General features: G+C 39.0%; 1 protein-coding gene across 3 annotated transcripts in view; it reads right to left on the reverse strand.

The window, feature by feature from the left end:
• PTGER3 (prostaglandin E receptor 3) overlaps positions 1–27336 on the reverse strand; it is an 84021-nt gene that overhangs the window by 14618 nt on the left and 42067 nt on the right. The window contains exons 3-4 of one of the 3 annotated variants that reach the window (XM_067726567.1): positions 3156–3247; positions 429–650 (exon numbers count right to left, since the gene is read on the reverse strand). In XM_067726567.1, the coding sequence (XP_067582668.1) occupies positions 647–650; positions 3156–3247 (96 nt within the window). In that variant the 3' untranslated portion in view covers positions 429–646. Of the gene's footprint in view, positions 1–428; positions 651–3155; positions 3248–24870; positions 25665–27336 lie in introns of those variants that run through there. The other 2 variants (XM_067726568.1, XM_067726566.1) reach the window with 2 other exon arrangements.

Here is a 27336-nt window from a genome sequence, read left to right on the forward strand (position 1 = left end):
TTCCTGAATTACTAAATGACATATAACCAGAATACAGACTTAAGGACTTTTAGTTCCCAGCTTAGCCCAGAAGAACACATCTCCAAAACATTAATCACACATTTTGCATAAATATCTTTGGTCATGGTACCCTCCTGCCTTCATTTGGCATCTTTTTCTATCTCGTGAAGTTTATGTCTTATTAATTGAATTCTTGCTCTCAGTAAGTTGACTTTTCACTGACAAAATCTTTTACTGATTTTACAAACTCATATTGTAAAATCAAAACTACCATAAAATGTAAAGATATCCACATCAGTTGAGATTCACATAAGGGTTTGAAGTTGGGGTAAAACTCATGAAGGATGGGGTTTTCTTTTTCTCATTTTTTCATCAGTCACCACCTGTGCAATTGTGCCCAGCTTCTTAAATATATACCCAAAATCCAGTCCCAGAAACCAATTTTTAATACTCAAAGACACATATTACAGTAATAAACTTGGTCTCAGTGGATATTACTGACAAGAAAAAACATTAAAATTTTTTAAAAGATGAAAAAGAAGAAAAAATCCAAATCAAAATATAAAATTCTCCTTCTCAAGTAGGAAGAAATACACAAACTCAGGGAAGCAGGAATTGCAATAAAAAGTCCAACTCCGTTCTTTCATTATCTGTTAGAATAAAGAGAAAAAGATATAGTAAGCATGGATAGGAATACTTTTGTTTTTGTATGGTGTGAGGACTAAGATGTAAGTGTGAAATATAATGTCCTAGACATCAAAACATTCTTGTTTGAAGTAATTACATCTGTGTTTTGTAAATAAAAGCAATTTAAATAATTCTGGATTTGGGATCATGTAAGCCTCCGGCTCATTTAATTACACTAAGTGTATGCTTTCATTCTGAGCAATTTTTCTGGTTTCCAAGATTGTAATCCAGAAGAATAATCAAATTATAAAACTATATCAATTGTATAAACATTGAATGGTCAAATAATCTTGCCTTAAAAACAAGCCCTAATCAGTATATAACCACACTCTAAAAACATCAAGAAGAGTACTGATTAAAAGAGCCATGAAATACAATTTTTCTCCTATCAAACCAACAAAGTATTGTTTGTGTGTTTTAAGATAACATACAGTGCTGGTTAGAATAAAAGCAAAGTAGAAACTCTCACACATTGCTGAAGAAATTTTAAATCTCTAGTAATTCTTTTTGAAAGCAGACAGACTATAGGCATCTTTCAAGAATATTAAATATTTATATATTATTTATTCCTTAAAGTATACTTTTGGTAAAAACAATCACAATTTTTTTTTTAATTCTGCATTTCATTCTTTGGGTAATAGATACAACTCTATTTGTCATGGTGCCAAATTTGAACATACATAATGATTAAGTAAACTATAGTATATTCTTTTAATAGGCTATTACATAAATATTAAAGTTAGTTTAAAAATAATTTGTAAATAATCTGAGGAATGCTTATTTTATGTTAAATGAAGTAAAAAAACAAGACACAATAATGAGTATATATTATCATAAGTATGTAAAACTAAATCAAGGAAAGTGTAGGGGAAAATGAAGAGAGAAATACACTAAAATGATGGTGGGTTTTTCTTGAGTAGTGGAAGTAAAGTTTAGTAAGTTGCCTTTCTTTCTAATTTTCTTTATTTTCCAAAGTTCTTATAGAGAGCCTGGCTTATTTATATAATGAGAGGAAGTACGATAAGATTTACTTTAAAAAATTAAAGGTGGAATTAGCATGAACCTACCAATAATGAGATGGGAGCTGGGTATCTCCCTTCTTTTCCCTTCTTTTGTTTTCCAAGGGATCTGTGTTCATAGCAAAACAGTGCCTGTAATATGTATATTACAGGCAGATATCCAGGGGAAGGATATAAGATCGTAAAAGTGAGTTGAGTAAAAACTTTATTGGCCTTGTGATTTTTGAGGTATGTTCCAGAAGCAACCAGCTTATTCTTATCCTTTGGGCATTGTTGCACAGTATTTATTGAAAAACACATTTAGATCTTGCCCTGAAGAACAGAAGTGATTATCTCTCAGTTACTGCCACTATGGGAGAACAAATGGTCAAAGAAATTGAGCTGCTTGAATGTCCACATCCGTTATAACAACTTATATTGAGTAGAGGAGCTATTGTACCCAGCTGCACCCAGGGAATGAAATAAAACGAACATGCTGACTTTCCATTAAAAATGAAGGGTTCAACTTATTTGAAAAGACATGTGCTATCTTTGAAAATAAATTAAAACTTTTTACATGCTCTCATTAAAACAAAAAAGATCACACAATGCAATGATACACAGAAGACTATTCATTCAGTTAACCCTACAGTCAGTAACAAGAATACTGAAAGGAAATGTTTGAGGGAGGAAATTAATGCTCGAAATTTAGTCTGACCAAACGTGCATCACATTTGGCATTATGTTCTGCTTTCTGCAATGTGCATTCATTGAAATATACGTTTTATACAAAACAGATATAATCTAAAGAGCAAGTAAGAGTGTGCTAAACACATGGTGAACATGCTGAGTTCTGGTGCCTAAGCAAAACAGGGGTCACTTAGCTTTAAAATACTCCTGGAAGGATGGGATTAACATGTACACAATACTACGTACAAAATAGGTAACCAATAAGGACCTACTGTATAGCACAGGGAACTATACTCAGTATTTTGTAATAACCTATAAGGGAAAAGAATTTGAAAAATAATATATATATATAATATATATATATTTTATATATATATATATTATATATGTATGTATAACTGAATTTCTGTGCTGTAGACCTGAAAATAACATGACATTGTAAATCACCTATACTTCAATTTTTAAAAAATTTAAGAAATACTCCTGGAGACTGTTCTTACTATGAAAAGTGATGTGCAGCCTCTTTCACTACATGAGAGTTGGTCAGTTCCAAGAGCAGCCTGGAGCCAGTCTCAGAAAGCTTAATTGGAGGAAATGTAAGTGAAGTTGTAAAAAACAACAGTAGCTCCTCTGGGGAATCTAGTCCTCCTTAATCAGATGTGTGTGCTTAGCTTGCATTTTAATTCTTAGAGGTATTCTGCCTTTGTAACGTGAACTCGGATCAGAACAGAGAGATGGGGGAGGGCTAAGCTGTAGATCCAGACCGCTTCTACATCTCACCTTTCCAAGTTGTCACTCCACATCAAGGTTGAGGAGCACTGGTGGGGTAAAGAGGTGGAGCTGGATGCATAGTTGTTTGTGTGGTGCCTGATCTGTGAACAGACAGAGGGTTTCAGTGGACGAATTATTGATTATGACTTCTTTCATCAGATGACATTATCTGCTTGATCCAGCCTCCGGCTGCAACTCCAGCTTTGTTTTGAACCTTTTGCTACTGTGTGCTCAGGCCACTCTAGCCGTCCAGGAACATCACAAACAGGGTCATCCTTCTGCCTACCTCAGGGCCTTTGCACTTGAAGCTTCCCCTATCCAGAGTGCTCTTCCATTCCCTCATCACCTGGCTGACTACTACTTGTCCTTCAGGTCTTAACTTGGAAAATCACTTCCTCAGAGAATACCCCGTTGACCAGGACTGGTCTCCCACTGTGTGACCCACTATTTTCTTTTCAAGAATTCATTGTAGTTTGTAACGACTAGTTACTTGTGTGATTATTTGTTTAACACGAGTTATTATCTCTAGGCTACAAGCTTCCTGAGAGCAGAAACCATGCCTGGTTTAGCTTATCACTGCATCTCCAACAGCTACCACAGTGCCTAGCACATAGGTGACGGTCTGTAAGTATTTGTGGTCTGAATGAACAATGCTGCATAATTTGTCCTGAGGCCCATCCCTCAACAGCATTCTACAAATAATCGCTTAAATTCATTCGATGCAATAAAATATTGAAATATACACATTTCGACAAAGTTGAAATACATAAAAAGAAAATATACCTGAAAAACGTTTCCTTTTTATACATTTCTTAGTAATTCTCTTACAACTAGCAAAATGAAATGAAATTCTTATAAGAAATTGTTACAAGAAAGAACAAAAAGAAATTGAATTCAATGTATCCTTAGTCAGTCTTTTTTATCAGATTGCTAGAGTCCTTTTGTTCTCAAGAGTATAGTTAAGATCATCTTAAATAGCATGTCCAACCCAAGTGGCGTGACATTATATAAAATGTCCAGACAGACATGTGGTTCTCCAGTTCTTGACTGTGTTAAACAAATAGACAGTTTTTTATTTTAGGAAGGCAGTGTTACTTGAAGGACAATAAAATGACATGTCTTCATTGCAACAAAAAAATATAATTTGGCCAACATCTATTTCAGAGCAAACACAAGATGTTCAGGGACACTTTTTATAGAAACATTGTGGGTCTGGAAGAATGGTCAGAGTCGAGGTCAAAATAGCAAAGAAAAACAAAACAGATTTTCCTCTTCGTTCTCTGAGATTTTCAGAATCGCCTGTGTGCCTATGTATGAGAAGACCCTTCATATGTTAAAGAGCAATCTGGTTAGGTTGGGTCCCTTCACTAGAGGACTGCTAAGTTTCTCTTCCTGCTGTCATGCTGCTTAGGTTCTCATTTAGAGGACTGCTTTAACTAAGTAAATACACTTGGGATTGCATTATTTGTTGGCCCAACTTTAAGAGCAAATATAACAGTAGGCATTTGGGTATCATATGCCTGTCCAATGTCAAGTAGCAGGAAAAGAAGGAACTAAAGAGAAATGAGGTGCTGCAAGGTAATAGGTGAAGAGCCGTGAGTTCTGAAGCATGGTATTGTGCCCTGTTCCACTCCCTAATCCACTCCCCTGGTGGAACCCATCTCCCTTATGGACATTCTCCGTGATTCACTCTGTCATTCACATTACAAAATTTTGCTTCACGGTCACAACTAATTCTGCAGCTTACTCTGCCCCTGCATTTCATGCCAATTTTCTCTCCTGTGTGTCTGTTTTATTTCACTCCTTCTCTCCAGTCTTCACGTCATTGTTCAGATTCTCACCCTCATTCTTCTTGTCCAGTGTATCAATCTGAACTATATGAAATTCACATTTTTGTTGGATCGAAAATGGTTATATATTGGAAATTATACCTGATTTTACCTAATAACAGCCTTCTAATTAACTAGTGTTTCTGACTGGAGTCTTTCTTTTCTCTAACACATCCTTGTATTGTATCCAAGGCAAACCTTGGCAAATCCTAAACATCTTTGAAGGTTCCCCACTGCTACAGGATAAAGTTCTGAAGTACCTAAGGTGTACCACTGAGTGGTTCCAACCTCCACTTCTGGGTTTATCTCCTGCTTCTCCTCTTCGTGTGACCCTTGATTCAATCCTGTAAACTACTCACACTTCCAGAAACCTGCCAATGCTCTTTTACACCTAATTACTCTGGAGTTTGCTATTCCCTTTCTAAAATGCCTCTCTCTACTTCTGTCCAGAATCAATTGTACTTTTCCTCCAAGATCCAGTCTTTTGTTTTCTCGGAAAAGTATCTTTCCTTCTATCATATTACCATGGCATTGTATACATTATTCAAGATGTAATTATCTCATTATATTGTACTGAATTGGCCAAAACGTTCGTTTGGGTTTTTCCTTAACATCTCACAGAAAAACCCGAACAAACTTTTTGGCAAACCCAATACTTATGAGTGTGTCGATTTCTCACTTTCTGATTCATAGCAGGAGCCCAATAAATGTTTGTGAGTAATACAGCATTCTAAGAAATGATTGGCTCTCCTCAGTGGTCAACATTATGAGGCCAAGGGCTAAGCAAATCTTTTGGCACACATAAGAACCTACTAGGTAGAAATCACCCTATCAGGCATGATGATATGTTCATATTTTAAGTTTCTTTTGACTCTAGAAATGTGTAGTCTCTGTATGTCCCATATAATACTTGAGAATATCCATGGTTACATTTCACCTAACTATATATCTCTCTAATTCACTGGACTGGGATGAAAGCACTTAGACACTCAGTGCACTTTTTTGAATAAATCAATGAATAATAAGTAAGGACTGTCTTGTGCTGAGCATTCCCAGAAGCAGAGCCTGAGCCAAGGGCTTGTAGGCAAGTGACTTATTAAGGATGTACTCCCAGGAGAAACAGTAAGGGAGTGGGAAAGTAGGACAGAGAAGGAGAAGAAGCCATGATGTGGTGAGATTTTAGGTAATTCCAGTCTCAGTCTGAAGCTTTGGGAAACTCTGGAGTGTAAACTACACTTCAGCGTTTATCCCATCTCTAGACAAAGGGTCTGGGCTTTCCTACTCCCATACCTATAAGTCATTGCTGCTTTGGGGAGGAGTAAAACTCATAGGTTATGCTGGTTCTGCCTGTGGGTGAGCCTCTGAAGGTACTGGTGTGAACAGTTAACAGCAAAACAAGCAGAAGCTGGGGTTGGGTATAGAACTGGTGTACGGGGTCCGACAGGTTCTGCGTAGGGATCCAGTCATGTGGGATACACTCCAAGCAAATATTTGGCAAGTTAAGTTTAGCTGGTAGTTGAGGAGACTGCCCATGTGTGTAGACTGGGGAGCTCTGTTCAGCGGGGTGTCCTGTTGAAAATAATTTTCTTCACTCCTGCTACTGATGCCTGGACTCCCTTTAGCTAGCGATAAAACTTCTTAATCTATATTGAGAAGCAATACTTAAAAGGGAATTACCTTGGGTGGAAGGAAGGGTAGAAATATTCATGTCAGGCAATGCCAAACTCTTTTACGTTTAATCCATTTAATGCTTTACCCTTTTAAGACACTGAATTTCATCCACATCAAAGTATGAGTCTTTCCTGAGAGTGTAGGATTTACAGGCGCTAATGGGCCTCTTTTAGACATCTTAGTTCTTACCACCATGAAGATACTGTCCAGCTCAAAATAAGTCCTCTTCCTCTTGTTTTAGCTAAGCTTATAGCTTTGTGTCTTCTTCCCAAATTACCAAATATGTATAACACCCAAGCTGCTAGCATAGCTGGTCCTCTCTCTGGATATGAGAACTCAAAAATTTTCAGTTAAAGCAGCTTTATTTACTCAGCCTTATTACAGGATATTTTTAAAGATTCCTGTTAAGATAGAAAAGACTATCTGTGTGTGTGTGTGTGTGTGTGTGTGTGTGTGCGATCTTCACTTTGAATTTGACTCTTGGACCAAATTATTTTCCCTTGGCAATTGCGATAAAAAGATTGATGTATGAGTGGCCACTCCAGTCACCTGAGCACAACCCAGTTGTTGGGTCTGCTGCCATGGCTTGTGGGTGGACCCTGGCTGTTAGTGGTTTGGCTGAGGGTGCCGTATGCCTGTGTTCCTGGAGCCACCCTGCCTCTGTCTAGTGAACCCTGCATTAGTCTGTCTGTGAGGTTCCTTTCAGAATGACCCAGCTGCACCACAGAGTTCAGACTACTCTTCAGCCTGTTGCTAAATTTCTCTCTGTTTACTTCGCATCATCTCACTAATTTCTCCCCATCCACTGTTTGACCCTGAACAGCTGAGGTGTATGGTCTGATCTATTGTCTTCAGAATTTCAATGCCAGATGTGTAATATATTATAAAGGCTAGCTGAATTCCTGAGGAACACAGAGAAACCTATTTGATGATTACTTACCTTCCATCATCTCTAACTACCTGTGTCCTTGTTATAGATCACCCTGCACCTATAGCTAACCCTCCCTCTTCCAACTTTCTGTTCACTGGCTCTATTCCACTGCCTTCAAAAGTCATAGGCTTCCCTTATCTTGGGAAATAAAATACATACAAACACCTGTTCTTGAATGCTTGTCCCTTCCCCTTTCTGTAAGTGTGGTCCAATCTCTCGCTCCCTTTACCACCAGCTTCTCTACATGATATATCCGCTACTCTTATTTCCTCTCCCTTCAACTCCCTCCTAAAAGACAGCCCCAAATTATAAAGTTCTTTCCCTTTGTCGGACACTGTTCTAAACATTTGACAAGTGTTTATTCTTTGAAGTTTGCACTACTATCTTCTCTCCACTTGACAGATGAGGAAACTGAGGAAAAGAAAGGTAAAATAACTTGTCTAGGGTCACCCATAGGTAAGTGGCAGAGCTTGGATTCAAATGCAGACAGTCTGGTTCCAGAATACATGCTAACTACATTCTACATGTCCTCTATAATTGGATTTCATCCCAGTGACAGTAAAACTAGTCTCTTGGAAACTTTGGAATTTACTATCATCTCTGGTATTGTAGTACTTGAGCTAGATACACCTATGCTGCATACTAAGATCTAATATTTACAAGATTGTCCTCTTTTTATACAAGTATAATGAAACTTCATTAATTTGGAATGAACAAATTGTTCTGATGAGGGCTGAACTAAATGTTGTATTTTCATGATGTATAAAAAGGGGTTAATTGGGGACTTTCCTGGTGGTGCAGTGGTTAAGAATCTGTCTGCCAATGCAGGGGACACGGGTTCGAGTCCTGGTCCGGGAAGATCTCACATGCTGCAGAGCAACTAAGCCCGTGAGCCGCAACTGCTGAGCCCATATGCCACAACTACCGAAGCCCGTGCGCCTAGAGACCGTGCTCCGCAACAAGAGAAGCCCACGCACTGCAACAAAGAGTAGCCCCCGCTCACCGCAACTAGAGAAAGCCTGCACTCAGCGATGAAGACCCAACGCAGCCAAAAATAAATAAATAAAATAAATAATTTTTTTTTAAAAGGGGTTAATCGATCAAAGAAATAAGTAAAGCATGTAAGTCAGTAGGGGCAGAATTTGACCTACTCCAGGAGAAAAAATATAGATAATTTTAGAATATTGAAGTGCAAATATGTGACAAAGTTATTTTTTATAACTAAAAAATAGAGCTAGCTAGCTTGCCGCAAAGTCTTGCCTGGAATTCAGTCTCCTTATTTCTGTTCCATCATAAGGCCCCATAATCAATCTATAGATTTGATTCACTTGTAAACACCCCCAGAGGATAACAGTTATTCAGCAAACACTTGTTTCATAAAAAAAGGAAGAGGTGGATAACTGAGCAGTGTGAAAAACTAAAATGTGACCTGGCCAATTATACTAGTCAGTGAACCCCACAAGGACAGAGATTTTTATCTGTTTTTGTTCACTGATGCACCCCCAGTGACTAGACCAGAGCCTGCCACAATGCAGCTTAATTACTGTTTAATGTTTAAATGGTTTCTATGTGTTTTTACATAGAGTGCCTGCAAGTGGGTGGATATTGTTTCCATTTTATAGATGAAAAAAAATAAATAAAAGCTCAACAAAGTTAAGTAACTTGCTCAAGTCTAGACCTAGATCCAGGACTAGAAACTAGGCCTTTTGCTCCTAGTTCATTACCTAACAGTAAAAATATTGCTTTCTGATTTTAAAAAAATCAGTTAATTATTCTGTATAAGGGATAAAGATAGATATGGAAGCTTCAGCAACATTCTAAGGAAATGCGTACCGCTTTATCTACCGTCATTATGCACTTGCTGGTCTCGGAGTGAGGCATCGCTTCTACTCTGGGTCCTCCTATTCCACACTAGCAAGAAGAAGAAACAGGGCTTCCCTGGTGGCGCAGTGGTTGAGGGTCCGCCTGCCGATGTAGGGGACATGGGTTCGTTCCCCGGACTGGGAAGATCCCACATGCCGCGGAGCGGCTGGGCCCGTGAGCCATGGCTGCTGAGCCTGCGCGTCCGGAGCCTGTGCTCCACAACGGGAGAGGCCACAACATGAGAGGCCCGCGTACCGCAAAAAAAAAAAAAAAAAAAAAAGAAACAGTTTTGCTTCTTACTCTTCAAAGCTTTCCTTCCCTTCATCTTTCTCTTCTCAGAGAGATGAAAGAGGTAGGTGCAGCGCCTTTTTTCTAACGATGGTCCTCATGCTCTCCCTGAGACTGAGCATACATCTGCACATACATAAAGGCTCTAATGTCTGACAATCTCCTCCTCAGTAGAACTTCATCTTCAGGTTTTTACAGCCTTACAGTCCAAAAATATTACACTGAAACTCGGCTATGTGACTTCCAATGCTTCTGTTTTAACCTAGTCTTTTAAAGACGTTCTGCCTTTTTCTCCTTCTAAAACATTAAAATGTGTTCTAAAGAGAATAGACCTTAAATGTAATTCACACTGCTATCCTCACAATAGTACAGATTGTAGAAACCCTAAGAATTCAGAGAAAGGGAAATAAAAGTGGCTTTTATTTTGGGGGTTGAGGTTTCATCAAGAGGTATAAGGTGTGAAAAGAATTGGTAGGGAGGAGGGGGAAAGCTTGAACAAAGACACATGCTTGAATGTACAAGAGTCAGAAAAGCACAAGTGGGCTTCCCTGGTGGCGCAGTGGTTAAGAATCGGCCTGCCAATGCTGGGGACACGGGCTCGAGCCCTGGTCAGGGAAGATCCCACATGCCGCGGAGCAACCAAGCCCGTGCGCCACAACTACTGCGCCTGCGCTCTAGAGCCCGCGTGCCACAACTACTGAGGCCCGCGCGCCTAGAGCCTGTGCTCCGCAACAAGAGAAGCCACCGCAGTGAGAAGCCTGCGCACCGCAACGAAGAGTAGTCCCCGCTCGCCGCAACTAGAGAAAGCCCGCGTGCAGCAACGAAGACCCAATACAGACAAAGTTAAATAAATAAGTAAATTTAAAAAAAAAGAAAAGAAAAGAAAGAAAGAAAAGCACAGGTGCAGCTGGCAGTAATGGGCACTTCACTTTGGGACTAAGACTGGGTGAAGCTGGGCAGAAGCTGAGGAGGCAGAACGGCTTCCCACCTCAGAGAAGTCTAAGACTTTGACACAATTTGAGGGATTACAGACTGATAACTGGTAGCCAGAAGCAGGAAGGAAGGCTAAATGTTAAAAATCCCATTCTGTATTACTCAGCCATAAAAAGGAACGAAATTGGCTCATTTGTAGAGACGTGAGTGGATCTAGAGACTGTCATACAGAGTGAAGTAAGTCAAAAAGAGAAAAACAAATATCGTATATTAACGCATATATGTGGAACCTAGAAAAATGGTACAGATGAACTGGTTTACAGGGCAGAAATTGAGACACAGATGTAGAGAACAAACATATGGACTCCAAGGAGGGAAAGTGGCCGGGGGGAAAGTGGCCAAGGGGGATGGTAGTGGTGTGATGAACTGGGAGATTAGGATTGACATGTATACACTAATATGTATGAAATGGATAACTAATAAGAACCTGCTGTATAAAAAAATAAAGTGAAATTCAAAAATTCAAAAAAAAAAAAATCCCATTCTGGGAGGAGCATCCCAGACTCTACAGGGAGCAATGGTTGCTCTAGCCTCTGGCTCCCAGGGAATACTATCCACCCCTCTGCCATACCTGTTACAGTGCCTGCAACATCTGCTCTCACATCTGGCTTCTCAGGAGACTCGGAGAAGCTGGATCAACACTGAGGTTGTACCTCACCCCCGAAATTTTCTTTATTTCATGCTACAAAGTAAGTGGGGGGGGGGGAAGTTTTCCCTTCAGAAATCTGACTTACATTATATAAATGAAATACGAGAGTTTCTCAATACCCTGAAATCTAGCCAGCCTTTTGTGGGTAATATCCAGAGGTGGGGAAATTTTGACTGAATACTACTTCTCTGTAAGAAGAATATAATAGTTTCTTCCACAGCATTCAATAAAATCTTTGGATACTATACTTCCCAAGAGCCAATTTAGTCATTTTTCCACTGCTAAGAAAATTTAAATCTCTTTTCCAACTAGATTTTTTTTCATTAGGAGGGCACTTATAATGCATTTTACTTGAATATTTATTTCAAAATTCCAATTCCAACTTATCACCAAATCCAAGTGATTCTTGGGTTTTTTTTTTAATGTATCTGGGAAATCCTTTCTTCCCTAACCATTCTGCATCTTTCTTAGTTCCTCCTTTATTACCCACCCACAGTGTCACTGCAACCTTCTTTAGTCCCCTAAGTGATTTCTCTGCCTCTAGCGTCTGCTATAACCCAGCCCTCATAAAATCCCACATTCAGCCTATGGCATCGAAAAAAAATGGATTCTAAAATATACCTGGTTAGAATCCTGGTTCCAATAGTTATCAGCTGTGTGACCTTGAGGAAGTTAGTTGAATTTGCATGGCATCAGTTTCCTCCTCAGTTAAATGGGAACAGCAGTAGTTCTACCCCATAATATTATCAGTAGGATTAAAAGGGAGAATGTATAGGAAGTGCTTAAAACAGAAATTGACACGGAGTAAGCTCTCAGGAAGTATTAGCTATTTCAGCTACATTGGACATGTCATTCGTTATACCACCTGCACCTACAGACCCTTATAAGGGAAGTTCCTCTGCTCACAGCCCCACTGAAGGGGTATCCACATCCACAGGCTACCATATTTTGTACAAGGATTCTGCATATCCCAGGAATACCCAGTTGGACAAGGTATACAAACCTAAGACATAGCCTTGCCAGTCAAGGAACAATGAGCTGACAAGGCAGATATTTCCTCTCTTGAGAATCTGAATTTGAAAATGTTGAAAAGATAAGGCAGTTAGCAGCAGGACCAGTGCCATGAGGAAGCAGATATTGTAAGTAAAGAAAAATTATAAAGTTAAGAAATTATGTTGACAGTGGAGAGAAAGACTTGGCAGTTGGTAATGAAACACGATCAAACAGGTAGAAAATAGCTAGGTCCAATGATGCTGGAGGATTAGCAAGGAACTCATTTATTCCAACAGTTGATTGCCTGGATCCTCCAACTCCAGGCCATGATATTCCATTATAATAAACCTCCCTTGCTTGAGCTAACCTGAGTGGTGCTCCATTTCTTACATCGCAAAGAGACTAAATAACAACATTGGCCATTGCAGACACCTTAGTTGACGAGTTGGTAATTGGATCCCTACTTTAGCAATTCTTACTGCCCATCAATCAACTCACTGCCCTCCAATTCACCCTGTACACTGTCCCTACAATTCTCCTCATCCTGAATGGGCTCCCATTCTTTTTTTTTTTTAATTTCTATTTATTATTTTTGGCTGCGTTTGGTCTTTTTTTTTTTTTTTTTTGCGGTACGCGGGCCTCTCACTCTTGTGGCCTCTCCCGTTGCGGAGCACAGGCTCTGGACGTGCAGGCTCAGTGGCCATGGCTCACGGGCCTAGCCGCTCCGCAGCATGTGGGATCTTCCCGGACTGGGGCACGAACCCGTGTCCCCTGCATCGGCAGGCGGACTCTCAACCACTGCGCCACCAGGGAAGCCCTCTTTTTTTTTTTAACATCTTTATTGGATATAATTGCTTTACAGTGATGTTAGTTTCTGTTTTATAACAAAGTGAATCAGCTATACGTATACATATATCCCCATATCTCCTCCCTCTTGCATCTCCCTCCCACCCTCCCTCCCTATCCCACCTCCCCTCCCTATCCCACCTCTCTAGGTGGTCACAGAGCACCGAGCTGATCTCCCTGTGCTATGCAGCTGCTTCCCACTAGCTATCTATTTTATGTTTGGTAGTGTATATATGTCCATGCCACTCTCTCACTTTGTCCCAGCTTACCCTTCTCCCTCCCTGTGTCCTCAAGTCCATTCTCTAGGTCTGCATCTTTATTCCTGTCCTGCCCTTAGGTCCTTCAGAACCATTGTTTTTTTTTTTTTTTTAGATTCCATATATATGTGTTAGCACATGGTATTTGTTTTTCTCTTTCTGACTTACCTCACTCTGTATGACAGTATCTAGGTCCATACACCTCACTGCAAATAACTCAATTTCGTTTCTTTTTATGGCTGAGTAATATTCCATTGTATATATGTTGGGCTCTCATTCTTTGGGGGAATATGCACAGCCTACTTTTCTTTCAAGAGCTAGGTCAAATCCCACTTTCTCCATGCATACCTGGGTACCATACCAGACAGAACTGGATCAGCCTTGCAGAACCTGAAGAATATACAACTTTCTTCAATGAAATGAATATAAAACCAGACCTCGGAAAAGGCCTGTGAAATGAAGGGCTTTGAGGCCTGAGCTTCATTAGCTTAACCATATATCTGCCTCTGGTTCCAACTCAGGAGGAACTTTTCCTCAGTGAGATTATTCTACCAGGTACATTTACAGCAATTTGTATAATCACACAGAGCTGTTAGATAAATTATTACAGTCTTACACCTGGCTTCCCACTTTGGGAACATCATTTGTGAGTGGGCTGCAACATTCTTCCTTCCATTTGGCTAGAATTGGGGTTATTCGGACATAGCCAAAGTCACTTAGAAGTATCAGTATCTCCTGATTGTAAGTTCCATGGAAGCAGGGTTCACATCTATTTTGTTTCTGCATCATGCCCACATATCACAGCGCCTGGAACAAAGGATGAACTCAATAAATATTTGCTGAGTGAATGAATGAATGAATGATCTTTTCATTAAGATTCTAGTTCTTTAAAAGCAGGGCCTGTACTATAAAATACTCTCTAACTAACTCCAAAGAGCCCAGCATGATGTATGACACAGAGTGGCACTAGTTAGTATTTGCTGGCTGACTTATGATGCACTATGTATGTATAAGGGAGTTTTTTTTCTTTAATCTTGGTGATAACCATGCACACCTGGTCAAATTCACAACCTGCCTTATCTTGTATGCACTCCCCAGGTCTATAAAGGTAAACCATGCAAAAGGAAGAACAATTGATTGGCATCAACAAGATAGTAGACTAGAGACTAACCCTTTCCTACACCATCCTTGCTGCTCTCTGATTCATTGAATTTGGTTGGTTTGTTCCACATCTGGAGTTTTCTGGTTCTCAGAACCAGGAGGATATAGCCCTATACCCAGACATAGACTTTAATCTGAGCCTGGTTCCTGAAAAATCCTGGCCTGCAGGGATTTATTGTCATGGAGAACTTGAGCTGGCCAGAGGCCTATTGATGTCCATAATTGTCGGTTTGAATAATGAAAACTTGTTGTTACTGGGTATACAGTACTGTATGGCCTAGCTATTGTAGTTATCTGTTATGTTGCTAATTCATTTAAATAATAACATTATTTAGATTGATCAAAATAACAAAATTATTTTAACTATTCAAAATTACTGAGAAAATAAAGGTAACCTAGGAACTCACAACCTACTCGCCAATTGAAAGGGAAAATATTTTTTAAACTTATTTTTTCAAAGATGGGAAAAAATGAAGTTGTGCAGTTCAGAAAAATAGGGGAAGTATTTTGAGGAAACAACAACAATATTCTTTGAAGCTTTAAATACCTCTTAATTATTTTTTGGATCAGTAAAAGTATTGTTTCCCATTTCCTCCCCACAGCCAGGGGAACCGTTCCATCATCATAGCCCCAGGCAAATGAGACCAATTGAAGAAGGAGGAAATGGCATGGAGGCAGTCAAAAGCCTTTCTAGTGCTAGGAGGTGGGGATGATATAGGAAGAGAAGCAGGAGAGATGTCTTTACTTCTCCACCACAACTGTCTCAGCATCAAACCCCACAAGTGGGAGGGTGACAAAAGAATAGAAACCTCAAGTAGAAAGAAGGGATGGTTACAAGTCTTTGAGGACACAGTCTCAGAGTGTGCCCTGGCACATATGTATGGATACTTCTGGGGAAAGGGAATAGCAGAGAGAGGCCATGATGATTGTCTGGGTGCCCCCAGCCCTCACGTGGTAGAGAAGGTCCCCCAGAGTCTCCCTGGGGTTCATGGAAAAGAGAAGAAAGCTAAGCGCCAGAGGAGCTGCCATGGAGCTGCTATGTTCAGGACCAGAGTGACACCCTGGCAGAGATAGCAGTTCCTATGGGTTGGACAGCCCAAAGCAGTTTCCAGAGGAAGGAAGTGGCAGAGCCTTGTGGGTCTGCTGTGCCAGTGAGACAGCAATAGGGCCGAGTCAGCAAAGTAGGACCACAGGGCTCAAGTGTGCTGAGGAAATAGTTCACAGGCTTCAGCAGCCCTGAATCAACGGGGGATGCCAGCAGCTACCCAGCAACCAGGAAGACCAAAATCAACTCTAGAGAGGGTAAGGAGGACCCAGCGGACAGAACCAGGTCCTCTGTGTGGGCAAGCTGTCTCTCTATCTGCCCCCATTGCCATGAGGGAATATAAGTTTATTCCTTCACACAGATGCCATCTTGGCTAAGGAAAGAAGGAGCTGGGAGAAACCATGAAGAAAGAACACATCGCTCAAAGAGACTGAGTTAATGCAAACTGAGAAAACAGATGGACAACATACCTTCAACTGTAAGTTTAAGAACCTACCCTCTACTGTTCCACCTCCCAGCCCCTGACCCAGCCAGCAGAGAACATAGACTTGTAAGGAAGTTTTGTTCTGTATAGAAGATTTTTAAAGACATTTAAAAAATAACTAAGTTTAGACTGTACAATTATCACCTTAGCCTTTAGCAAAAGTAGAGACTCCAAGAGCTAAAAAAATGCAAATAGCACCAAATAAATATAGTGACCACCTTTTAAATCTGTGACTATGTGCCTTTGTTTTCCAGTTTAAGGCATTATAAGGGAGATCAAGAAGGAAGCTGAAACAGTGCTGAGATGACTAATAAAAAATAATAAAATAATAAAAAATAAAAAATATATATTTTAATAAAGGTTTACGTGTAATTGGGTTAAGCCCGTTCTGAATAGATGCTAATCGACCCCTGAGATGCCTGAGAATTGCTGACTATTGTTGCAATTGAAATAATAGAGATAATGTGCAAAATTAGACCAAAGATAAATTCCAAGATGCACTGATTTTTTTCGATTTTTCAAGTTAAACTGCTATAGGTGGGTTGCCATTTGCATTCATCTGAAAACATAGAATTCAAGTTTTGGAGATGCTGAGATTTTATTCCCTTGAGCAAAATGTTCTGCACTGTTCTAATCAGCCTGACCAGTTCTGAAGAAAACAGAGCAGCCAGTTGAAGAGAAAACTGGTAAAGGGATAAAATGTCAAATATACCAAATAGATTTTGCTTGCTAGCAACAAGGGAAGAAAGACTCAAAAACTGGGGACAGCTTTTCTCTTTCTCAAAGATAAAATATGCTCCGCTCTGAAACTGCATTGTATTTTGCAGGAGGAAGCTAGAGCAAATTTCAAAATAAAACAGGAGGAGGTGATAAACAGAATGGTTTCACTGCAGACAAATGACCGGCTCTCCCTCTGGCCGGTCCTGAATTTTACAAATTCTCCCAGGAGTCCCTGTGTCATTAGGAAGCAAAAACACCTTCTCATTAAGCCCGATCCTAAGTTACCTTACAAGCAGGAGAGAAAGTATGAAAGGAAAAACAAAAAAAGAAACAAAAAAAAGGACTGAAAAAGATGCATACTTAGTAACCCAGATCATGATAAGCTCTTAGTTTTTAGCAAAACTCACAGGCCTGGGCAGCAAGCGGAAGTGCCCTCTTTTTGTGCAGCCATCTGCTGCCAGCGGTGATATTCTCTCCACTGCAGAAGCGGCTCTGCATCCAACAGGGAAGGTCTGAATGTTCTCAGTAGTGTGCACACGCCTAGATTGGACATAAGGACTACATTTTTGCTGAAAATCTTGTTTGTTGAATCTAATCAGTACTGTTGGAAAAACCACCTTCCCACTGCTGCCCAAGATTATTTCTGGCTGCGGAAAAAATGCCCAGGCATCAGAACAGAGTCAAAGCCTTTCTTTCATGGGGACTTAGAGGATTTCTCCAAGATAAACTTGATGCTTCAGAAAATAATCATAGTAGTAGTTCTTCACTAAGTGAATTCACAGCAATTACATTCTAACCTGAAATCAGGTGAGAATCGCAGCTAACACTTCTCACTAACTCTGTGGACTTGGCCACGTGATTTACCCTCCCCAAGCCTCAGACTTCTCATCTGGAAAGTAGTGGTAATAACATCTACCTTGTGGCATTGACACGAGAATTTGATAACATATGTAAAATATAGGTGCTCATAAAATGATATCTGCCACTATTGTTATTATCACTATTGTTGTTAGTGTTCATGTATATTTAAAATCATTTTCTTTTCTAGGAGTTTGGTTCCTTACATTTTTTTTTTCTATTAAAAAGCCCATTTTAAAGCCAGTGTGATCAAAAGAGTGAATTATTCAAGAAATACATCAAAACGTGGAATCTAGGAAACAGGGTATCTAATAAAAAAGAGGCAATAGGCTGAATAGAAGAGGAACTTTAAAAAAAATCTTAGGCTCTAAAGGAGGTACAGATTATCTGATAGGTTTGAGCACTTGGAAAACTGTTAAGATTTGGTCATTAGCACAAAGAAAGTTAAGCAAATTTAACTTGATAATTTTTTAACTCTAGAAAATAAAAAAATGTGTCCAAGAAAAGAAACATGATGACAGTTCTACTGATTCTGCAGTTAAGAATATTTACATTGTCATAAAAACGCAAACACTGAATTCTGATTTAATAAAATTGTGTTAGAACCATAATGGGACAATGCATGACGAGAGAGTTAAATCCAGCAAAATAGAAAATTAGCCTACAAGGTCCAAAGTTGATTATGCAGGATACAAAAACATAAATATGTTATTTAGAAATATGATGGTATATTTCAGAAGAAATGTTGAAAAAAAGCTGGAGAGCAGGCTGGTGGGGGGAGGGTTAGAATGAGGAGTGTGGATATCATTAGCTTTTTATAACTGAATGAAAGATTCTTTAAATTCTATAGTGCTTTACAATTTTCAAAAGTTTCACATACATGATTTCATGTAATCCCATAACCCTTTTTTTATCCCCTAACCCTATATTGCCCCCATCCCCCACTAGTAACCACTAGTTTGTTCTCTATATCTGTGAGTCTGCTTCCCTTTTGTTTTATTCACTAGTTTGTTGTATTTCTCAGATTCCACATATAAGTGATATCAGACAGTATTTGTCTTTCTCTGTCCAACTTATTTCACTCAGAATAATGCCTTCCAAGTCTATCCATGTTGCTGCAAATGGCAAAATTTCATTCTTTTTTATGGCTGAGTAGTATTCCAGTGTGTGTGTGTGCGTGCGTGTGCGTGTGTGTGTGTGCGTGTGTATCACATCTTCTTTATCCATTCAGCTGTCATAATAAACATTTAGTGCCACTTGACTTTTTAAAGGCATGAACATAAAATATTGTGATTAAAAATGAAACACTGAAGAAAAGAAATACACATTTGAGATATAATGGACATCCCATACACACACACATTGATAAGCCCAAGTGTATGAAAATCTACACAATCTAATCTTTGTAATATTTCCTGAGCCAAAAATAAAGAAGTAAATGAGATCTGTCATCTAACAATCAATATTATAGGATTTGGTAGTTTGGATGAGGAGGAAAAGGAAAGGAGGCAGAAAAACTTAAGAAATGGAAGGCATGGCCCCTGAATTCAATGATCCTCCAGTCTGGTAAGAGGACAATCTCATAGGAGAAGGAGGCTGGAAAACTAAAAGTTCTTTTTAGGGAGAAAAGGAACAGAAACCTTTTATAGGCATTTCTGTCTATGTCGCCTAGAGATTTCCTATGAGCTCTTTTTCAAAATTCAAAAGAGAAAAACTTGTCTGTGTTTAGCTGACAAGATGAGCTTCATGACATTCCAGAGAGAAAGGAAAATCATGTTTTTTCAGCTACAGGATAACACATAGATCAACCAACCTCTGATTGTACAGATGAAGCAAATAAACTTAAAAAAAGCTATGTATCTTTCCCTATGTGGGACCAGAACTAGACTTCTAATATCACTTGTGTGTTCTGGTGAATGCCCAATACTAAGTTAGCCAGACTGTACTATAGTGGTTTGAGATGAGAAAAGTCATAATTAAATTTAATGTTCCATTGATGAAATCCAGATAATAAAATAATATTAACCATTACCTACTTGTATAGTGCTTTCAAAAGTGTCCTTATCTTCATTCTTATTTAATCCTAATAATCCTGTGCTGATAAGAAAATTCAAGTTCAGAGAGGTTTAGTAAATTGTCAAGGGCAAACAACCACTGAATAGCAAATTAGATAAACAGACTTAAGTGTTCTGACTCCTTGTCCAACACTGGGAGTTTTTCTTTTTCATTATGACCCACTAAAATTTAGAGAACATTTTAGAGAAATGATGTTGCTTTAAAAATGCTTTAAAATACTTTAAACATGCAATCTCTCAGTAGTGGTCAAATATTAATTAATTAAATTAATAAATGAATTATTTTAGGTTTCAATGACAATTCTGTTGAAGGGATAGTAGCAGAAATATGCAAAATGGCTATGGTGGGAGAAAATCTGTCATAAGGAGAGGAGCCATGCATGTCTAACTAGGGCTGCAAAACATTTAAGGTAGCAGTTCCCCTTCAGAGGTTGGCAATAAATGAATATTATTTCTCCAAAATTTTTCAAGTAAATATTAATTCTGTCATTGCAATTCTTAAAATAAAGAGGCCAGGCAAACAAAAAAAAAAATTTAATGGTCAAGGAATGTTGAAAATAAGTAACAAAGAGCAATTGTTCTTCCTCTAAAAATGGTTTTTCATGGATCTTCTAAGGAGAAGACTCCAAACCACTGACTTATGAAAATCAACTTGCAATTTCATGCATACTATGTACAGCTGTCCAATTCACATACACACATCCAGAATGTAGGATGCTCTGGTATCAAAGTGTAGGGTTTCCAAAATATAAATATTTCAGTGCTCTAAGATGGCACTTTTTTCCTCAATAAGGCAAGAAAAATGCAAAGATAAATGTCATTAATTGCTCCAGATGTTTCCCTCTAGAGAAGTGCAAACTATAAACATCAATACTGCATTCCACTAATAGCTTCAAGCATTGGCTTAAAGCATCATTAATTTTACATTTGTAAGGTCTGCAAGTGTATGCCTTGCATTTTACTGAAAGTTTCAATCAATAGGTCCTCCTTGTTGCTTTCATTCTAAATAGCAACACAAAACTATAGTACAGGCAGAAGTGTAAAAATATATTTATCCATATACATAACATAACATAAAGTCACGTAACAGAAAATAACTGGAAGTTAGATTCTAACCATTTTAGAGATTGCATTTTTCAGGTGAGGTGATATTTATTTTAACTGATTTTTTTTTTAATAGTTGGTTTTAAATCTCTCTTGCTGGATCAACACAAGGCAAAACTAAAACTCTGTGTAAGGCAAATGTGTCATTGGATAACTTGTAATTCTTTTCCAAAAAATGGTCCTTTCATTTTTCAACCTGTTTTTGGCAAGTAACCTATATTGCTCCTCTTTTGTTTGGGATGGTGTTGTTTCTTTTCCCCACATGATGGCAATTTTAAAAAATGATTGCAGTTTTGGGCTTCCCTGGTGGTGCAGTGGTTGAGAGTCTGCCTGCCGATGCAGGGGACACGGGTTCGTGCCCCAGTCCGGGAAGATCCCACATGCCGTGGAGCGGCTGGGCCCGTGAGCCATGGCCGCTGAGCCTGCGCGTCCGGAGCCTGTGCTCCGCAACGGGAGAGGCCACAACAGTGAGAGGCCCGCGTACCGCAAAAAAAAAAAAAAAAAAAAAAAAAATGATTGTAGTTGCTTTTAATAATTCTACCCCCATTATGTTGATTTACTATTATGGGCATTATGCTGATTGACTATTATGGGCATGTCATTCCTTGACATGAGATGTCAAGGAATTTTGGCATTCACAGGGAAGTAATTATGTTGATTTAGCTGCAGTTTTCGATTTTAATTTTCAAACCAAACATGGACACTTGTGAGGTTCCTTGAATCACAAAGATTTTCTCACATTGAGAATTCTTAACCTGTGTGTATAAATTTCCAAGACATCTGTAGACAGACTTTAGGAGGATTGCACAATCTCTGACACTGTAAAAAAAATTCTCTGTGCTTTTTGTGAGAAGGGGATCCAAAACTTTCACCAGATTATCAGAGGGGTCTCTGACCCCACAGTGTTTAAGAACCAGTGTTCCACTGGGTACTTCTAGTTAAATCTAATTTTAAAAGGCCTCAATGGGTTGTAATGGTTTCAGGATTATTTTCTTCCAATGTTCTTTTCAAAATTGAATTCAAACAACCTTGCATGTTATATTCAAAGACTTCTTTTTAAAGGATTGCATAATAATATTAGGCATAAGCACTGATTATCCATAGACCTTCCCTACTTTGCCTCAGAAATTTACAGTAAACTAATGAGTACCTTTGTTTTCATTTTAATTTTGGGTCAGATTTGTGGTTTAAGTTTTTCAAATTCCCATTTCATGCAAACTAGAGTTTAAATGTCAGTTATAGAGATCATGACTTGAACTCTGTCAGCAAAATGTATAGTAATAGCTCTATACCTGAGGTACTGCAGACTGGCACAAACTCAGAAAGGCACAGGCTGATAAAGAGACATTTGCCCCAGATTTGACTGCTTTTTGATAAAGATTATGTCTCAGATTAAATAAAGCTCTTACAACTCTGTAACACAGATCAGACATGCAAAAATTCCATTAAAGACAGAATTTGGTAAATTAGTTCTCTCTTACTAACGCACCTTGCCTGGAAATGTGAACTTAATTAAGAGGAATTATAACAGATTTTCGAGGTCCTGAGAGAAATGGACCATCTTTAGATATCCCTTTGAGAGACATATAACCCTAGGGCCTCTTATCAAGAACAAAATAGGGATTGGAGGCATCAATAGAAAGAGGATACTTTCTAAGAAATTGTACCTCTTTGTCTGTGAATAGGTTTATGTGATTACGGAAGTGGATCAGGGCCCACGGTGATCAGGGCACTGCTGTAGTGGTAGTGCCACATTTTTGTGCAGTCAGACACAAACTGGCATTTTAATGCCTGCTTCCTTGAGAAATGCCAGAATGGTGCCTGTCAGGACCAAGATCCCACAGATGGCCTTGTCCTGAAAACCCTCACACATAGCTTCCTCTTAGAGGCCATGGCCCTTGCCCTAAGGCAGAGGGTCCCAATTAGGGGCCAATATGTCCTCCATGCTGCGTTTGGCAATGTCTGGGGACATTTTTGATTGTCACAACTAGGGCGATATTACTGGCATCCAGTGAGTAGAGGCCAGGGTAGCTGCTAAACAGCTTACAATGTACAGGACAACACCCCACAACAAAGAATTATCTGCCCCAATGTGTCAAGAGTTCCATGGTTCAGGGCTTCCCTGGTGGCGCAGTGGTTGAGAGTCCACCTGCCGATGCGGGGGACGCAGGTTCGTGCCCCGGTCCGGGAGGATCCCACATGCCGCGGAGCGGCTGGGCCCATGAGCCATGGCCGCTGAACCTGCGCATCTGGAGCCTGTTGCTCCGCAACGGGAGAGGCCACAGCAGTGAGAGGCCCGCGTACCGCAAAAAACCCCAAAAAAACAAAAAACGAAAAGAGTTCCATGTTTCAGAAATCCTGCCCTAAGGCCAAGTCACTTTTCCCCACTCTGTGAGATTACAGAGGTATGCACGATTCAGACCCACACTTTTTACAGGGCCACTAGAATTTAGTCAGTTTGAATGCCTTGGAAATTGTACTGCTTTGGGCAGAGTGGAGTGAAAAAATATCTTAAAATGTGCCTCCACCTTCCTGGTTAATAGCAACTCCTTTCTCCAAAATGCAGATTAAATGTCAACTCCTACAGGAAACTATTTCTTATTTCAGCATCACCTCCCCCATATGCTTTCATTACCATAGGCTTACCCCAATAGCAGCTCTGTTCAAATGATTTGCTATTCCCCTACTAGGTTATAAGTTCATTGAAAGCTGGGTATTTTTGTTTGTTTTTTAAATCCCTGTGTCTTAGTGCCTACCAGAATGCTTAGGCCATAATTGGTACACAACAAATATATGTTGAAGAAAAGAACAAGTCTGGAGGACTGGCTTGGATTCTGAGCACCTTCCTCCAAAATAGGTTTACTCAAGACTTTTAGGTGAGCACAACAACCTCCAAGATATCTAAAGATGCCTGACTCCTTGTCCTCTGAGAACATGAAACTGGGCAATGTCATTCCATGGCATGTAGGTTCATCAGCGTTGTAGTGGAAATTCTTGGTGTACCGGAAGATAGCCATAATGATGTTTACCTCAAATGCTACAAGACTGTAGAGATCATAAGATCTGGTCGGGGGCTTCCCTGGTGGTCCAGTGGTTAAGAATCCACCTTCCAATGCAGGGGATGTGGGTCTGATCCTTGGTTGGGGAACTAAGATCCCACATGCCATGGGGCAACTAAGCCAGTGTGCCGCAACTATTCAGACTACTGAGGCCGTGCGCACTGCAGCCTGTGCGCCACAACTAGAGAAGTCCACGTACCACAACAACAAAGAGCCCGTGCACAGCAATAAAGACCCAGTGGAGCCAAAAAAAAAAAAAAAGATTTGGTCAGCGGTTTACAGCAGAACTCTCCCTAAATGCCTTTTCTTAGGAGGAAGGAGGGCGAGCTCGGCGTGTTACTTATAATGAGCTTGGCTTTGCAGTCTATGTTCTACAGAACTTCTCCCATCACTGAGGGAGGAAGAAGTAGAGTTGAGCTAAATAAGCACATGGAATAGGGTAGTTGGGTAGCCCAACACATCTCTACCAGTAATCAGCTCACACCAATACACAGGTACAAGTCTGCTGAAGGAGCTGACTATAAACAAGGGCAATTCTCATGTTGGCTGCCTGTAGATTATACTCAAAGCCACAAGAAAGTAGGAGAACTAAGTTTAGAATAATTTATAAATGTGTTTTTGTATTAAAAACAAAAATTCTGAGATTATAACATGACTAGGTATCATATTGAAAAGCACCTCTCAAGTTTATAGCACATCAGTGATAATTTGTACTATATGTTATTATGGAATATAAAACAAAATGATTTAAATGTTACAGATAGGATGATGCTATTGCATTACATTGTGCTGTTATCTTGGCAAAGCACATCAAATAGGATTTTAGCAAAATGCTTAATGTGATTATAAGTAAAACATTCCTGACATGAGTTGGCATCAGGAAAGAAAGACAGGGACATTTCAGAATATTCGACTTTATTTTCCATTGACAAGCACAACATAAATAACGTACATTTGTTAAGTACACAGACTGGCTCTGACAAGAATGCCGTCAAAATTCTGATGTACTTTTCATAGTCTCTTTTATTTTTCGTCTCCACCATATTGAAGACTACCCTTTAAAACATACTGGAAGATATGTTTAAATACACTTAAGATAACTAACTACATAAAGGTGACAACAGTATACCTTCCCATTTAACCAAGTGTGTAGGCATGGGGTGCTGAGTAGGAGAGGTGGAGAAATGTACACTTTCTATACTGAGTTTTACATGATTGATTGAAGTGCCAATGATTTCAATTCTTACTTAGATACATTTTGAAAATAATATATTCATTTGTTGTAAACAGATCAAAATAATCAGTGCCTATTTTTAATTTGTTTCCTTAAAGAAATGTTCAACTTTATGCTATTTGTACAAAATTGTTTGGTTAAAGAAGAGGGAGAAGGTAAGATATTTCATATATATGCAGGAAGATTGGGAAGAAAAAGAGTTTAGCAGTCAGTGATGAGTTGAGTGAATTTAACATTCACTCTTACAGAAAAGAACACTGGCCACTCCTCGCTTTGTCCTACTGATGCTCAATTATGAAAAGATAAATGTGGCCTCTTCCTCTCCTTGCTTCTGTGAAATGGCCTAAAAGGATGAAGAATCTTGACAAGTTAGAAATACACAGGTTTTCCTTCACCTCTTTCTCTTTGTTCTCTGTCCCACCCTCCATGCCTGTTCCATATGAGTGTCGTTTCAAAAGCTGAAAGAACATTGAAGTCCATCAGTAAGTCATACACATTTTCTCCTGCTGAACATTACAGCTTTGATTTCTACAGAAACTGAAAACCATAGAAAGAAACTATTTTCAAATAACTATTAAAATCTGGTGATTAGCTAGCTTTTGGCTAGATATCTGATTCACTTTAATTAAAAAGTCAAAATATTCTAATTCTAAAACAATTAACAAAAGGATTTAAGATCTGCTCTAAAAAAATTTAGAAGTGCTATCATCTCTAAAATGCTCAGAAAGCCTGAAAAGGCTAATTTGTATCTGATGGTAATCTTTCCTTCTTATCTTTACTCCCATAATAAAATTATTTCATCAAAGCAGATATTAAAAAGCAGACTCAGATGTTTCATATATTAGGACATTAGCATATTAGAAATGTGAAACCATTCTCTCTCTTAAAAACAATCCCAGCTTCACCATAGTAAATATTTCTGTTACTTTTTCTCCGTGAGAAAATGGAAAAACAGGCTGGAGGCAAGGGCACTGGGGAAACAGTCTCGTTCCTAATGAGGAAATAAGCATTCCAGTGGATATTTGAGTTATGCTTTGAAATAGATTGATGTAAAACTTCTGAAAATAAAATAATTTTCATTCTCAATAGATAGTGTGATTTATATATGAATAAATATGGTATATGTCTGATTGAACTGCATTTCTAGAGAATCAAAATGTACTTGTCTTGTGGTATCATAATGTAATGGTTTACAACTCAACTTGTATAAATTATAAGCCTTTAAATAGAATCCTCACTTTAGGAATTATAAAATAGAGACTATATGGGGGCTTCCCTGGTGGCGCAGTGGTTGGGAGTTCGCCTGCCGATGCAGGGGTCACGGGCTCGTGCCCCGGTCCGGGAGGATCCCACATGCCGTGGAGCGGCTGGGCCCGTGAGCCATGGCCGCTGAGCCTGCGCGTCTGGAGCCTGTGCTCCGCAGAGGGAGAGGCCCCAGCGGTGAGAGGCCCGCGTACAAAAAAATAATTGTTGACCTCTTTTAGAAAAAAAAAATGCCTCACTTCTAGACTTGTTGAAGTCTTTCATAAATATGTATAGTTTCAGTTTTCCCTTTGTCACTTTGAGAACAAAGTCACCTTGTACTATTCTTTTTACTTTCTTCAGTTTTATAGGTGGACTCAATCCAAAAAAGGCATTCAGGGAAGGCATGTGAAAAATTTTACTTAATAACTACAACATGAATCATTATAAAATTGAAACCTTTTGCATGAGAGAAATCTAGGGGAAATGAACTTTTACATGTAATTAGTAACTATATTAATGATACCAGTATAATGGAGTTTAATTTTTGAATTTTCCCTAATTCTCTGTTTCATGCTTCATACGTAATCACCACCTGTCAGTAGTCTTAGAATTCTGAACAGATAGCAGCTTCTTAACAAATCTGCATGTGAGTTTTAGACTGATTTCCAAATTTTGTAAATAGACTCTATCATAACCTATGTTAGGAAACATCACAGATTATGTCACCTCTTATTAGCATTGTATTGCAACTCAGAAAACAGTTCTGTCGATTTAGCCACAATATTACTCTTCATTTAAAAAATGTTATAATCTCATTCATTGAACAATTCTTTTCATTTATTTAGACCTCAATTTTTGCAGATTTGAGACATAACACAATCACAA

The sequence above is a fragment of the Pseudorca crassidens genome, chromosome 2, assembly GCF_039906515.1.
Source record: "Pseudorca crassidens isolate mPseCra1 chromosome 2, mPseCra1.hap1, whole genome shotgun sequence".
NCBI classification, from domain to species: domain Eukaryota; kingdom Metazoa; phylum Chordata; class Mammalia; order Artiodactyla; family Delphinidae; genus Pseudorca; species Pseudorca crassidens.